Source organism: Falco biarmicus, chromosome 14, assembly GCF_023638135.1.
Source record: "Falco biarmicus isolate bFalBia1 chromosome 14, bFalBia1.pri, whole genome shotgun sequence".
Taxonomy (NCBI): Eukaryota; Metazoa; Chordata; class Aves; order Falconiformes; family Falconidae; genus Falco; species Falco biarmicus.
In genome coordinates, this window is record NC_079301.1 from 12034831 (window position 1) to 12048900 (window position 14070).

Sequence of the window (14070 nt, forward strand, 5' to 3'; positions counted from 1 at the left end):
TTTAACCCTTTCAGAAAAGCCCCAAACCTTCCAATTGATGAGCCTGAGATTTCCCTAAAAAATAACTGCACAGTGGGATTGGGTTGCTTCCCCTTCCCCCTCGGAAAATAAAGAAGGAAGGGGGAGCAAGTAGGTAAAATCCAGAATAAAATCATATTGCTAGATAACTCACACCTCCCCCCTCACACACACACACACACACACACACACACACACACATACACTCTCTCTCTCTCTCTCTCTCTCTCTCCTCCTCCTCCTCTTCTCTGAAGGTGGGTAGCAGGAGCCATGCAACATCTGCAGAACCGGATGGCAAAAGAGCAGGAGGAAAAATAATCCAAGTGGAGTGCTCAGGGGACACTGAGTTCTTTTTTTCTTTTTCTTTTTTTTTTTTTTTTTCTTTTTTCTTCTCCTTCTTCTGCATACCTGTGAGATTCGATTTCACATTTTGCTGAGCCCATTTTGGGGCATTTTATTTTTCTTTCTCTTGGGATTTTCTCCATTGCCAGAGGATGTCTCTTGTTGAGAGGATGCTGAAAGGAAGAAGAAACGAATTCTTTGACTGGCACTGAAGGAGGGGGGGGGGATATTTTTCCCCCACATTTTTAATTTTTTTTCATTATTCTTTTTCTCTAGGAAATCATTAACTGGGGGGGGTTGGTTTCTTTTTTCCCTCCCCCCCTTTTTTTGGAGGGGGATTTCACAAGATCAGTCCTTTCCCCTCCCCTCCAAAGATTTTTTTTTCATCCTTCGTCTTTGTGGAAATGTGGACATTTCAGGCAGACAGATTGAGTGGAATTGTCTCTGCTTTAGCAGCTCTTTGTCTCGCCTGCTGTGCGCAAAGGTAAGGATTGCGATCCCAGGCTGCAGGGACAGGGGGGCTGACACAGGATTTGTTTGTTTTGTTTGGGGTTTTCTCCATCGATCTGTATGTGGGGAAGGGGAGGGGGTTCTTTCCCCAAATTGCTTCCCCTGCTGCCTGCTGCTGTTATTTCCCAGTCCGTGTCATTTTAGGGGGAGGAGGGATGCTCATACATGAGACGTGGAGCAGGCTCTCTGCAGACGGAGCCCACCTACCAGCCCGCTTGCAGCGTGTGCCCCCCCCACCCCCCCACCCGTACGCGACCGGGGGGAAAATGGCAAAATGAAGTGTTTTGCTGAGGAACATGGTGTCCGTAGGAGCCGAGGGAGTGCATGGCACCAAGCTGTGGGCATACGCACCCCGGCGCAGGGCTGCCTTGGCCATGCCGGGGTCTGCACACACACAGGCAGCCACACTCACATCCAAGCGTGCTGTGCCTGTACCAAAGCTCTGGCTCTGCGGTGTACGGGAGGCAATGCCTACGTCTGTGCCTCCACACAGATTTATGGCATGCAACAGAATCATCTGTGGGCGCAGTCCCTTCAGATACATCCCTGCATGTGCACATTCATGCATGCCCGTTTGGGTGCACACACATGTGTATCACAACACACCTACAGAGCACAGCACGCTTTACCTGCTCTGCGCATAGCCGTGTAAATGTTTGCACTAAACCCCTGCATATTCGAGCTGCAGCTATTCCTGGTATATGCCTTGAGCACCGAGTGCTCCAAGCAACCAGAGGTGCAGGCACTCATCCAGCCTGGACAAGGTGTACAGAGCACACCTGTTTGCTCCGACACAGACATTTATTCCCTGCTTTCACACACGGGAGTAGCACTGCCTACTCCTCCTCACCCTCCCTCCTCACACATGCGGGCAGGTGGGTTTCTACCTCTGTGCCAATGGCGTGCATGAAGTCTGCTGGGGGGGGGGGGGGGGGAAGCTGTGGCATCTCCTTGCTCAGCCATGCACACCGAGCGGTGTGTTCCTGAAGCACACATGCAGATCCCTGCACAGGCTTCAGATCTGTATATACAGAGATTTATGTTCCCACAGTTATAAACATGCACATGCGCAGATTCATGCCCACCTTACCCACACCATTCATGCATGGTTCCACTGTGTATGGGCGCATACACAGGCATGTATAGAGGCAGTGTCCAAGCAAAGGCATAAAGAGCAATGCACGTATCAAAAGGCTTTGCTCAGATGTGTCCTTGAATGTGTGCTTATATCTGCTTATGTCCAGGACTAGCATTCATGTATATTCTGCGTGTATATCTGTGCACACCTTGGAGACCAGCCACTCTCCCATGTGCACATGCCTTCAGCTACTCCCACACATCACAGCTAGCAGCATGGTGTGCATATATGTGGATGTTTGGCTGCAAGTGTATGTGTGTATGCAAAGCACATGCACATCCACACATTATCAGGGACACAGTACTCAAAAATTCAGTTCACAGCCTGGATGTACGTGCTCCCTAAGCGGATGCAGACCCATATTTGCCAGGAATAGCACTTACATGCAGCTGCTCGCCCACAGCTGGGCAAATGTACAACTTGCATGTTTGGTGGGAGGGACTTGGCTTTTTGGATCAAAAGGAGCCCTGAGAGGCAAGAGACCTTGCCCTTAATTATGATGCCAGTTTATGCCCTCACTGGGCCAACTTGTAGCTGATGAGGAGGAAAGAGCCCATATATCCCTCTTCCTGCTCTTCCCCTTTCTGTATGGCCCCTGGCACATTGGTCACTGTCTGCCTCAATTTCCTTGCTATATTAAGGAGTAACACTGCTTCCTGAGTTTATGTCCTGTGTGAAGCTAAAGAGAGGTGTCTAAATCCCTTGAGAAATACGTACTGGCTATATTATAAATATGGAAATCTATGTACCTAGGAATGACTGTCTAGAAATGAACAAATGCTGGTGCACATTACTAATCCATGATGAGCACGTATACACAAACATGTTGCAAAACCTCACACACCTGCGTAGAAATCCACAGGTGCAAGCAGACCTTGCAAGCCGAGACACAGTGTTGTGAAAATGTCCACCTGTGTGCACCTCTCTGGCCTTTTTACAGTTATTAAAGCAATGCAATGAAGAGCTGTACCCCTCTAAGGTGCATGCTCTGGAGTACAGCTCAGATACTTCCCTCCCCAGCACAAGTGCTGAACAGTTTGCCCGTGCACCAAAGCTGGGCCTGGGAAGTGTGCTGTCTCACATTTGCACATGCCTGCGTGGTGGAGAAATCCCTGCACACACACAGATTGTGCACCCAGAGCTTTAATGCATGACCAGACTCCCCAGTGGTCCCAAATGCCTCCACCCACATTTGTACTGAGAGTCTGAACACCTGGGAACCCAGTCTCAGGCACCCACAAATGCCTGTTTCTGTGCTCCTGCATAAATTCTGTGTCCACAGTTCAGTGTCCCATCATAACCCAATGGATCTGCACCCACAGTCACCTCCACACAGACTTGGATGGGGTCACACACGTGCACACATGTTTGTGCATGTTGTACAGATGTACCCTTGAGCTCCAGTGTGTTCATGTGTCTGCATGTTGCGTGTCTGTGCACAGACAGGGAGTCCATATATTCTCCATACAGTCAGGAGGGCATGTATGTCTGTGCGTGTGTGTGTGTGTGTGTGTGTGTGTGCAGACACACAGACGTGTCCGTGCAAACCCCGGTGTCCAGTGAGGCACGGGGCTGGCTGGCAGAGGTAGTGCTATGGTGCAGCTTTGCAGCTTTACTTGGATGGATGTGTGAGGCGGTGTTGACAAGGAGACATGCTGTTGTGGTGGGTGACTGCAAAGAGCAGCAGTTGTCACCGGCAGGGTCTCTATTCTCATGCAAAGCAGGGGATGAGGGTGGCACAGAGCCTGGGTATTCAGGTAGAAAACCTATATACCCTGCAGCACTGAATAGGTTCAATATTTTTAGCATCCTCTGCTTTCTGGTTTTCCACCTTCAGTTTTGCTTTGGCTCTTGGGCTGTTTTTAGAGGGAGCTCCCTCCTTGCTGAAATGGCTAGAGGAGCTGGAGCAGCTTTAGGGAGGACGCCTGCCCACCTCCACCCCCCCTCCGTGTGCAAGTCAGGGGTTTGGGAGGGGAAGGATCACTGCTCTGGCATACAGAGGGAAAGATGGACTCTCCTTCCGTGTCTCTGTCTCTTGATTTGCGTTGCTAAGAAGTCATGGTGATGCTGAGTGACAAAATGAATCTACACGCCAAAGATCAGCTGTATGTTGAGGCCATAGGACAAAAGGAGGGTTGCTTTTTCAATAATATGAAGGAATACCTGGGTGCATTGAGAAGCAGAGGTTGCACTGGTGTGTGTGACAGTGCAGGGTGCCTGCGAGGGGGGACTTGTCTAGTAGGGACCTCAGTGCGTTGACAAGTCTGTGCTGTGTGTTGTGAGACCAGGAGCAAGTGCCCAGCGTGGCAGGGGAAGGGGAGCGAGCCCTGCGAGAGAGAAGCTGCAGCTGCCCCCTGCATGCCTTGGTGGAACAGAAAGGAGAATTTCTTGCCTGCATGTGTGTGTGTGCACCCACCTACGGGCAGGGCACAGTGATGTGCCCTGAGTGTCTGGGTTGGTGGCCAGGGGGAAAGTGTGAGTGGTGAGTGGTGCCTGCACTGAGGGGTGCAAGAGCCCAGTGGGACTGCTGGGATGCAGGCACACACCAGGTGGGAGCATGGGGGGATGGAGTCTGGGGTACCTACAAGTCATGGTGAGCCACAGAAGAGGAGCCTGCTAGGACTCCTGTGCCACACCCCAGGATGGTTTAGGAGCCCTGGCAGCCCTGCGGCGCTCATGTGCAGGTTGGGGGCTGAGAGCTGTGCCTGGGACAAAATATGAGTGAGAAAAGGAAACAGGGAGGCTCTGCCCATGGCTGGGGTGTCTGTAGCACACACGTGGTGCCATGGGGCACGAGGGATGCTGTGGTGGTACTGCCTGGCCAGGACCCCTTCCCACAGGCTGGTGGAACACAGGATGACGAGGACTTTCTTCTTTTGTCTTTCAGCCCATCCACTGGGAATATTTCTGTGGTGAAAGAGATTGTGGACAAACTGCTGAAGGGCTATGACGTCCGACTCAGGCCTGACTTTGGAGGTATGGTGACAACCAGTTGTGGGGAGCAGAGCATGTGGGCCATCACATGTCTGTGCTGCCAGTTTGGGCACTCACAGCACACACTGACCTCATGAAACACTCCCATCTGATGTCTCCTACCCTCCCCTGTTTGCTAGTCCTCATCTCTTTATTGCCTTCTCCCTCACATTTCTTTCTTGCCTTCTGGTTTCCATCCTCCTCTCACTGGCTCTTCTCCTCTTGCTGTCACACATTTTTGCAGACAGTTGGGTTGTCCATGGTATGATGTTTCTGGGGATATGTTTCTGGGGCAGAGACACTCTGCTTTTCATGTACTCCAGAATTTTGTCCATCACAGACAACAGGTCATCCCTTCTCCACTTCTGTTCCCCATGCCAGATATTTTAGCTCTTTTCCCTGCAGAGGGTTGGGGTCATCATTGGCAGGGCTGTTGGGTGGTCTGCCAGGCTGCCCTCTCAGCAACAATATAGGATAAAATATTCCCTGGGGAGCTGGTGTCCTGGCTGGTATTCAGGAGGAGATGTGAGGAGGTGCAAGAATCTGCAATTCCTCTCTTGTGTCCTGTGAACAAAAAGTAGAATGGGAAGGGCCTTCTCTTTGTTGTCCTCGTGGAGATGAAATACGAAATAATCCTTGGGTACCGTCATACTCCAGGGCACAGTTGAGGTCCATTTGTTGGGGAGAAGCAGGTAGTGGAGAACTACAGCTGACTGCACAGAAAGGGGGTTTTGGAGGGCTTCTGGCTTCAGCCTGCCGAGCTTGGCTGTTTTCAGTCTTCTCTGAGCAATGCGATTTCCTCCTCATAAGGAGATGTGTGGGATTGCGGGATCTTCAGCCTGCAGGAGAACAGGAACCACATTGAGATGTCCTCCAGATGACTGCTGGGAAGCAGATTCATGCTTGTGCTCTGGATGGGGAGAGATGCCAGGGCCAATTCCGTGGTGATACAAGGGAGGAGTTTTCTCACAAAGGGCGTGATCCAGAGCTCCTTGAAATTGGGGGTAGAGGAATAATCCCACTAATTTCATCAAATTTTGAAGTCACCCCAGTGTATTCCAGTTTCCCATGACCCCATGAATGAACCTGTTCCTGAAACATTTGATTTTCATGCACCCCATCCAAACCTGCCCCCATCCACTCGCTGCCCCTTCCCCTTCAGCAGAGACTGCATTCCCTCCTCACACACACTGCCCACACTGCCCTCGCCACCATGCTCTGCCCTGGAACGGAGCAGGGAGCTCAGGTGGCTGCACCAAGTGCTGTGAGGCCTTGGCCTCAGGAAGGACTGTGGGGTGGGGGAGATACTCACCCCTCCATAGTGCGCAGAAGCATCTGGGTGATCACTTCAGTGCAGTGGGTGAGCCCCTTTGGAGGAGCTTGCAGCAGCCCACAAGGAAACAGGGGTTGCCCCCTCCCCCTTCTCTCCTTTGGACATGGGATAGGGCTGGATTTGATTTAATGACTCTGTCTGGGAAACATGAAATGTCCCTATTATCTGACCAGCCCAAATCACAGGAATTGGTGCAGTCACATTTTATGAGGGGGAGAACTGCAGAGATGACATAAAAACTGCAAGAAAACCATCTTGTAAGCCACTGAGATGATTATGATACAGTAAACCAGTAGGTGATCTGGCTCCACGGAGGCACAGAACAGAGGGGTGCAGAGGGGAGCCACGGGGCTGGAGGTCCAGCAGCCCACGTCCACTTCACAGCCTGTGTGCGCTGATGTCAGGTCCCCAGGGCATCCAGCCACCCCCGCAGGACACGGGCCACCCCTTCCTTCAGCCTGGGCAAGGCAGCACGGGGCTCTGTGCAGGCGGTACTGCTGACCCTGCCAGCCTGTGCAGTGCACGGGCTGGGCTCAGCGGGCACTGCGTCCTTCCTGACTGCAAAATGGATGGTTTTGGGCAACCGTTGCATTTTGTTTGATGTTACTCTGAATTCCCAAAGTAGAAAACTGCTTTTTCCCCTCACTCAAGCAGAGAATTAGAAAGATGACAGTAACCCTCATTCCTGCACTCATCTCACTGTTGCCTTGCACCCCTTTTTGTCCTTCCCTTTGCTCATAAATGTGAAGTCCTGGCTGGCAGCACCAGTGACCGTGCTCTCAGCATGTCTGCCCCCCTCCCCTGAGGATAAGCTTATCTGGAAAAAATTGCCCCTGCATCATTTACAGTAGAGGAGAGGGTGAGCTCAGAGGTGAGTCTGAAAGCTGGAGATCATTAGCATTACAACCCCGGGGAAAAGGGGTGGAAGTTTCCTCGCTCCACTGCTGTCCCCAGAGCTCACCAGTTCTCTGAGATTTTGGTCCAAATGCATTGTTAGGAGAAATCCAGTAGGATCATTCCAGGACGTGTCTAACCCTTTGTGGCTTCAAGCTCATCCACAGCTGGGTTGTGGAGAAGGTGAAGTTCCCCCCAGTAAATTGTGGGCAGCTGGAAAAGGCACGCTTTGGGCGAAGCCCTGGAACCTGTGTGTATGCAGACCTGCTGTCTCTCAGGGGTGTGTGGGGCTGGACCGAACCCCAGTTCCACCCACTGGAGGACTGGGCTGTTCTCGAGAACACTGCCCTACAGCCTGCCTTGTGCTCCTCCTGGACTGTCCTGCCTCCCCTTGACTGCCTTCCAATCTAGGCAAGATGGGTATAAGCCATCTCTGCTGGGGGAGGCGATCACTCTTCACCCACTTGTGCTCTAGCCCCAGGAGGACCAGTCATGGTGAGCTGTGAATGGGCAAGACAGCATCTCAGAATGGTGGCAGGTCCTCCTTGGAGCTGCATGACCTGGAGGAATGGCATGGGGCTGTCTCAGGGCTGTCCCAGCAGTGACCAAGGCAGCTAGCTGCCTGCAGGAGTGGACTGGAGCAAAGCAGCTACCACTCAGTTGCCTGTGAACCAGGCTCAGCTGCCTCAGAGTGCACCTCTACAAGCCAGAGTCCTTGGCCCTCTGCAGCTCACAGATGAGGGCACTGGGGGCAGGGGAGGTCAGAGAAGCTGGTGCTGGGCACCCCAGAGGTGTGGGCAGAGAAGGGTCCTTCCCAGACTGATTCCTATATGATAAATGCTGCCCACAAAGCAATAAACCAGGCTGCTCGCCATGCCCTCCCTTCCTCCCCTCTCTGCTCTTTCCCCGCTTGCTTTCCCCATGTGTTCCTCCTACAGGAGTGTTTCCTTCTTGCCATCCTCCTCCCACATCAGTGCCTGGTGGCAATCACCTCTGCACTGTCCTCACCTCTGCACCCTGGGGTGCCTCCTCTGTGCACCCATGGCTGCTGCCCACAGAGCAGGAGGGGGCTGGGCTGGGGACTTTGGCTGTTCCCATGTACCATTTATGATCCTTGCCATGGTGAAGCAGATCTTGCACCTCACAACCTTTCTAAGAGAGACAGTGCTTCCACGGCACAGCAGCTCTGGGCTGCCCTCCTCATTCCAGCGCCTACACTGTCCCTGGGATGTGGTGCTTCAACAGCTCCAAATGCAACTCACAGCTCCCCAGTCCTCTTTTTTTTTTTGAGAGAGAGAGAAAGAGAACTCCGACTAATGCCAAAAGGAGGACAGGCCTGCTGGGGATTGCAGTTCACTTTTTAATTTTGAGATGCCTCGTTAGCTCTGGGCTGAGCTGAGTGGCTGAGAAGCATCAGCCACTCGCTCTCCTCCCCTCTTCCCCACCCTCTTGGAAACCCATTAGGCCGATGAGCAGGTCGGCTCTCAGGGGTGGTTCTGTGGCAATGAGTATGACGTGCTCATCTGGGGAGCTGGACTGAATGGGGGGGGGGACACGGGAGAAAGGGGGAAAGTTGCAGCCATGTGGTGGTGATGGAAAAACCTGGGAGCAACTCCTCCAGAAAGCTGTTCTGGCTCAGTGGGGGCAGCCCAGGGGGGTCAAGCACCAGGAGAGGTGGAGGGGCTAGCATTGAAGGGTCTGCAGGTCCATTGGTCCTTGGGGCACAGGTGATAAACCCTTCCAGCCTGGGGGGCCCTGGACAGTCCCCTCAGCCAGTCCCCCAAGCCCTGGTGTAGCACACCACGTTGGAAAGATGTGGGACAGCGGCAGAGTGGGACTGTAGGGACCACAACACCCAGTTTTCATGGGCTGAGCAAGGAGATGATCTGGGACCAAAAGGGCAGAGGGTCATCGTAAAGCAGGTCTAAGCCATTTGGCCAGTGGTGAAGATCTGGAACAGCTTTGGAGGAAGGATTTGCAGGGTAGGAAGAAGATCTAGCCAGGGCTCTTGGATACTGAAGAGGGAGATGTCTGTCCTGGTACTGCAAGATCAGCAACTATGCAGAGCGAGGTCTTTTGGCAGGGTGTGCTGGGGAGCCTGCTCCTCTCTGGGGGAGCACGCAGTGTATCTCACAGGGAGATCAAATCATGGGCGGGTGTCATCCAGTTGGCCCTGGCCAGGGGGAAGGACATTATGGGGAGCAATGTTTGGTGGGTATATTGCAAGCGCAATAATCACACCACAGTAAGACAAGCAGGATGCTCACGATTTAGGACTGTATGAGCAGGGGATGCTGCAGATCAGGTCTGGGAAGCATTGCAGGGCCATGGGTGGGGGAGAGAAGGAGCTTTCAAAGCAGCACCCTGGTTCTTGTAGGTACTCTTAGACACTCACTTTCAGAAACATTAGTTCCATAGGAGGAAAAAAAAAAAGAAAGAAGGAGGGGGGGGGAAAGAAAGCAAACAAAGACCTTGTTGCCCCAGGGTAAGAATTCAGTGAGGGAATGGCAGGAGGATCCCACTTGAAGCTCAGTGACTCAGCTGCTCTCTGTTGGTGCAACATTTCCAGCCCAAAACTTAACAACAGTTTCCAGCAGCTGGCTCCGCTTCTCATGAGTGGATGGAAAGGGGACCCTTTATGGTTTTCCAGCATCATTTACAGATCTCGTTAGCCAAAAGCAAGGTGAGGGCATTCTTTGCTCCTTGCATCCAGCCCACCTAGAGTGCTGGGTTCCTAGTGTTTCTCCTGGGTGTTGTGCACAGTGTCTGAGAATGACTGGTAAAAAAAAAAAGAATGACTGGGAAGCCCTCAGGATTACACAGTAAATCCCGTGTTTTCATGCCTGTGGAGCCAGCAGCTTTCCCTGCCCCATTTTTAATTCAAACTTCCCTAAGGAGAATTAGTGCTTCGGGGGTCTTGAACTGAAACGAGCCTGTGTCCTGCTCCTCATTTGCTCTGTGGCATGGATCTGGCTCCCCAGCCCTTGTCACCCTTGCCCAGTCTCACCCCTCCTCCTTTGACACCCAACCCCCTCCTTAGCTGTAATATCTTGGCCTCCCTCCTCTCTCTCCCCTGCCCCTCCTGCCCTTAGCCCCTCTCTGCTCCACCACACCTGAACCCTCTTGGGGACCTGCCTGCCCCCACCTCCTGCTTGTTCCCCAGCATTTCTCCTTCAAAGTCCTCTCCAAATTCCATGAACCTGGGGATGAAACCCTCAGCCCTTCCCTGCATAACAGCACCACTTGAAACCCAGAACTGTAAAAATAAATGATTGCTGATGCATAAAGTGTTGCAGTGAAGCATCGTCAGTAGTTCAGGGCTCTGAAACTGGCGGAGCTGGCAGGCTGAGCGGCTGCGCTGGCTGGCACGAATGCAGCAGGAGGTGGAGGGGGGCCCAAGCCCTGGCCCACCAGCCCTGTGTGGCTGGAAACAGCTAGTCTTAGTGGTCCTGTACTGGAAGGAATGGGAATTTGGTTTCTTACGTAGTCAAGGCTGGTGGTATTGCACATTGTTATGGCTTCCTGAAAATGTCCCTGTTTTCCATTGCATGTAAGGTTCAGCCACAGTGGTTGTGTTTTTTTCCGTGCAGCTGGCTTGCTAAGACTTTTTGAAGGGGAGGGGGGAAATTCTAGACAAAATGATGTAGAAATTTCTGACAGCAAGCCGAGGCAACTACATGCTGCGTTTTTTTCCTCTCATAAAATGTTGGGGGATGAAACTGGCAGCACCTCCAGCAGGGCTGGCTCTGGTGCATGTGTAGCAGGCAGGTGCCCAGGACCGCCAATGACCTGGATGGCACAAGCACCGTGGCCCCTCTGCCTCCAGTGCTGGTGCAGCATCCCAGGGTGATGGTGCTGCTGCCGGAGGGCCAGGGTGTGGGGCTGGGAAGGGGCAGCCTGGCAGCAGGGCAGGTATTGGTCCTGAGCTGCTTGTCCCGGGGCAGTAGGAGCTGCAAACTTGCCTTTCTAAGGCTTAGTCCTCAGATCTCCAGCTCTCTTCCCCTCCACTTCTACGGCAAAAATGTTTAAATCTCAGAGCAGCCAGATTCAATTTTCCCTATGCTTCTGAGATGCCTTGAGCCAACTCTTTTGCATGCTTCGGGGCAGGGAATTGAGACTTAGCAGGAAGGGACTCCTGCTGCCACAGCCATCTCCTTCGCTGTCTGCAGGAGAAATTGCCCAAAGCTGGACACAGGGTTAACCTGAAATGCTGCACTTCACAGAGCCTTACTATGGTGGAAAATATCACCCTTCCTTCCCAATACCCTGGCAGGGCAGAGGAGCAGCTCTGGATTTGAAAGCAGAGGGGGGAATATTGAGGAAGCAGAGGGAGGAGCAGTCTGGAGAAGTCTGCAAACCCCGTGTCACCTGGGGCTAAAGAAAAGGTGAATGTGCCCCCAGGGCTGCTGGTAGTCCCACCTTCCTTCCTGAGAAAAGGGTGTTAAGAAAAGGATGCTCTTGGTCAGTAAAGCTGGCTGCTGTGCAGCCCTTGCTTCCTCCCCCATTTATGTGACTTCTGGCTCCAGACCGTGGGTCACATCCTCTCTAGGGCTAATCCAGAAGGAAGATGACAACCTCCTGCTGTTGTGTCTTACTTTATTAACTGAAGTGGCAGGAAATGAAAGGATCCAGTCCTTCTTGGGACATATGTGGATGTTAACACATTGCCACATGATAGAATTTCTATTTTTTTCACTTTGCTCTTTTTATAGGAAATACATGCTGTGAAAAGGACTTTGAGGCTGTAGTCAGACACTCAGGACTTCAGAAAAGCCAAAACTGGGATTTCTCCCTGGATCTATATTTGGTCCCCTTGTAAGGGTGCGTCAGGAGGCAAGGTCCAACAGTCGCTTCTTCCTGAACACCTCTGCAGAGCACACAAGAGATGCTGTTTACGCATGGACCTGATCTTTCTTGTTCCCTTCATTCAAGAGGGGGATGGGCTGGGAACATGACAGTGGGGACCAGCTGAGGTGGTCACAGCAGGTGATAAGGACAGGTTGAGCCAGACTGGAGAGAGACGCATGTCTGATGCAAATCCTGGGATTGAGTAGGCAAAGACCATATTGGATTCATGCTTTCTTGACTTCTCTCTATTCAGACCCGCTCACAACACAGAATTTGTTGTTTTTATAATTGTCAGGCACACCAGTACAGCATGAGCGTGTTCACACCTTCCCTCCAAGGAGTCAAAGGTATCCCCTGCTGTGGGGAGCCCAGCCAAAACACCCGATTTTCCAGAATACTTAGCAGCATTGTAGCCAGCACACTGCATGTACGAAGCACAGCTCCTATTGATTTCAGCCACAGCTGTGAGTGCTCAGCCCCAGTGCCCCAAGAGAGAGACATACAGAGTTCATGTAGACTTGTGAGGCTTAGGTGGCTTGCATAGGAAGGAGCGCTGTGACACATCCAGTCCCATCAGTGCTATCCTCCCGTATATAATCCTGCGTCATCCCCAGAGCAAATCCATCCTCTATCAAAGAAAGAAGGGGAATGAACAAGGATCCTGTGGACTGTTTAATTAAGAACTGGCTCCATAAGTTCCATTCAGCAGTGGGCAACCTTCCACCTAACTTTCATCCATTTTATTTTCTCATGCTTTTTTTTTTTCTTTTACTGCAATAGTGTTTTAGGATATTAGACCAGTCCCTTCCTCCAGTGTGATAGAGCTTGTGAACTTCTTGCTGAATGTTGAACATCTTTGTGTATGCATCTGTGGCCCCACAAGATCCTTGTTGTCCTCCTTCAGAGACAAAAAGCTCTGACACAGGGCAGTAGAGAGAATTTTGGGTAGCATGACAAAGACAGCAATGAAGATGAGTTCCCCTGAGTCTCAGCCCAGAGATAACTGGACGTGGGTTTCTGAGCAATCTGTGTGCCTGCCCTGGAGCTGTGCTTGGTAGTACCAAGCAGTTTCCTGGATTTGGTATCTAGTGGAGGACATGAAGTCTTGCTGTAATCCTTAGGCCAGTATACTTTCACAGGAACTGGAGAAGATGTTGATTCTCATGTTTGTGCCAAAGCCCATGTCAGATAATTTTGCGTGGTTTCCCTCATTCTTTCTTTTCACCCTTGGCTGGTGCAGTCTTTCCCTGGTAGTGCACCATGGCTAGCAAGGGGCTCTGAGATATCTCTCTAAAGAAAGGTATCATAATAATTTTAATAAAGCATTTATTCCATGAATTTTGCCTCTTCTCTTAGTCATAGTTTTTTTATAACTGAATACAATGCACTGAATGATTAGTAGAATAATTCCAATACTTCTTAATTAATTCACTGATTAAAAGCAGATTGTTGTTTATAGCCAGTCTGGAGGTTGTTTGCCCTCTCATCCTGGACCCATCTTCCTCCTTGACCAACGTCTACATAACATTCACCATTTCTGAGATTATTCCTGCTGGTAAACTTGCCTTTGAGGGACTGCCACTGAAAACAAAATTTAAAGAGTGTAAAACCCATTAGTACAAGTTCTTTTGATTACTCAAAACATATTCCCACAGCCCTAGAGCTGTTCATCAGAGCAGCTTTACATATCTGCATTGTTCATTTCCTAAGACTCCCAATATCCCAGTTAGGCAGAAAAATATTTTTAACTCACATAGCATGAACTATAAAAGCCAAGGAATATGCCATAGTTTTACTGCTACATGAAAGAGACTGTGTGTGCATGTCACTTTTCTCACCTATGTCTTGTTCAAAGCAAAACAAGTTGGAGGCTACTAAAGTGTCAGGCTGAACTGATGTAAGATGGCTTTTCAGTGGTAGTGACAGCATTTGGTGCAGGAGTCTGTAAGATCCATTATTGTGGAGAGCTCTTGGTAGGATTTGTTAGGTGTCTATATCCTATAACATATGAAAT

General features: G+C 51.1%; 1 protein-coding gene across 2 annotated transcripts in view; it reads left to right on the forward strand.

Annotated features, from left to right (window-relative positions):
* The first annotated feature begins 383 nt into the window (after positions 1-383).
* Positions 384-14070, forward strand: part of LOC130159001 (gamma-aminobutyric acid receptor subunit beta-4) — a 75008-nt gene continuing 61321 nt past the window's right edge. For both annotated transcript variants that reach the window (XM_056360146.1, XM_056360148.1), the window contains exons 1-2: positions 384-844; positions 4896-4984. In XM_056360146.1, coding sequence (XP_056216121.1) covers positions 765-844; positions 4896-4984 — 169 coding nt within the window. In that variant the 5' untranslated portion in view covers positions 384-764. The remainder of the gene's footprint in view (positions 845-4895; positions 4985-14070) is intronic.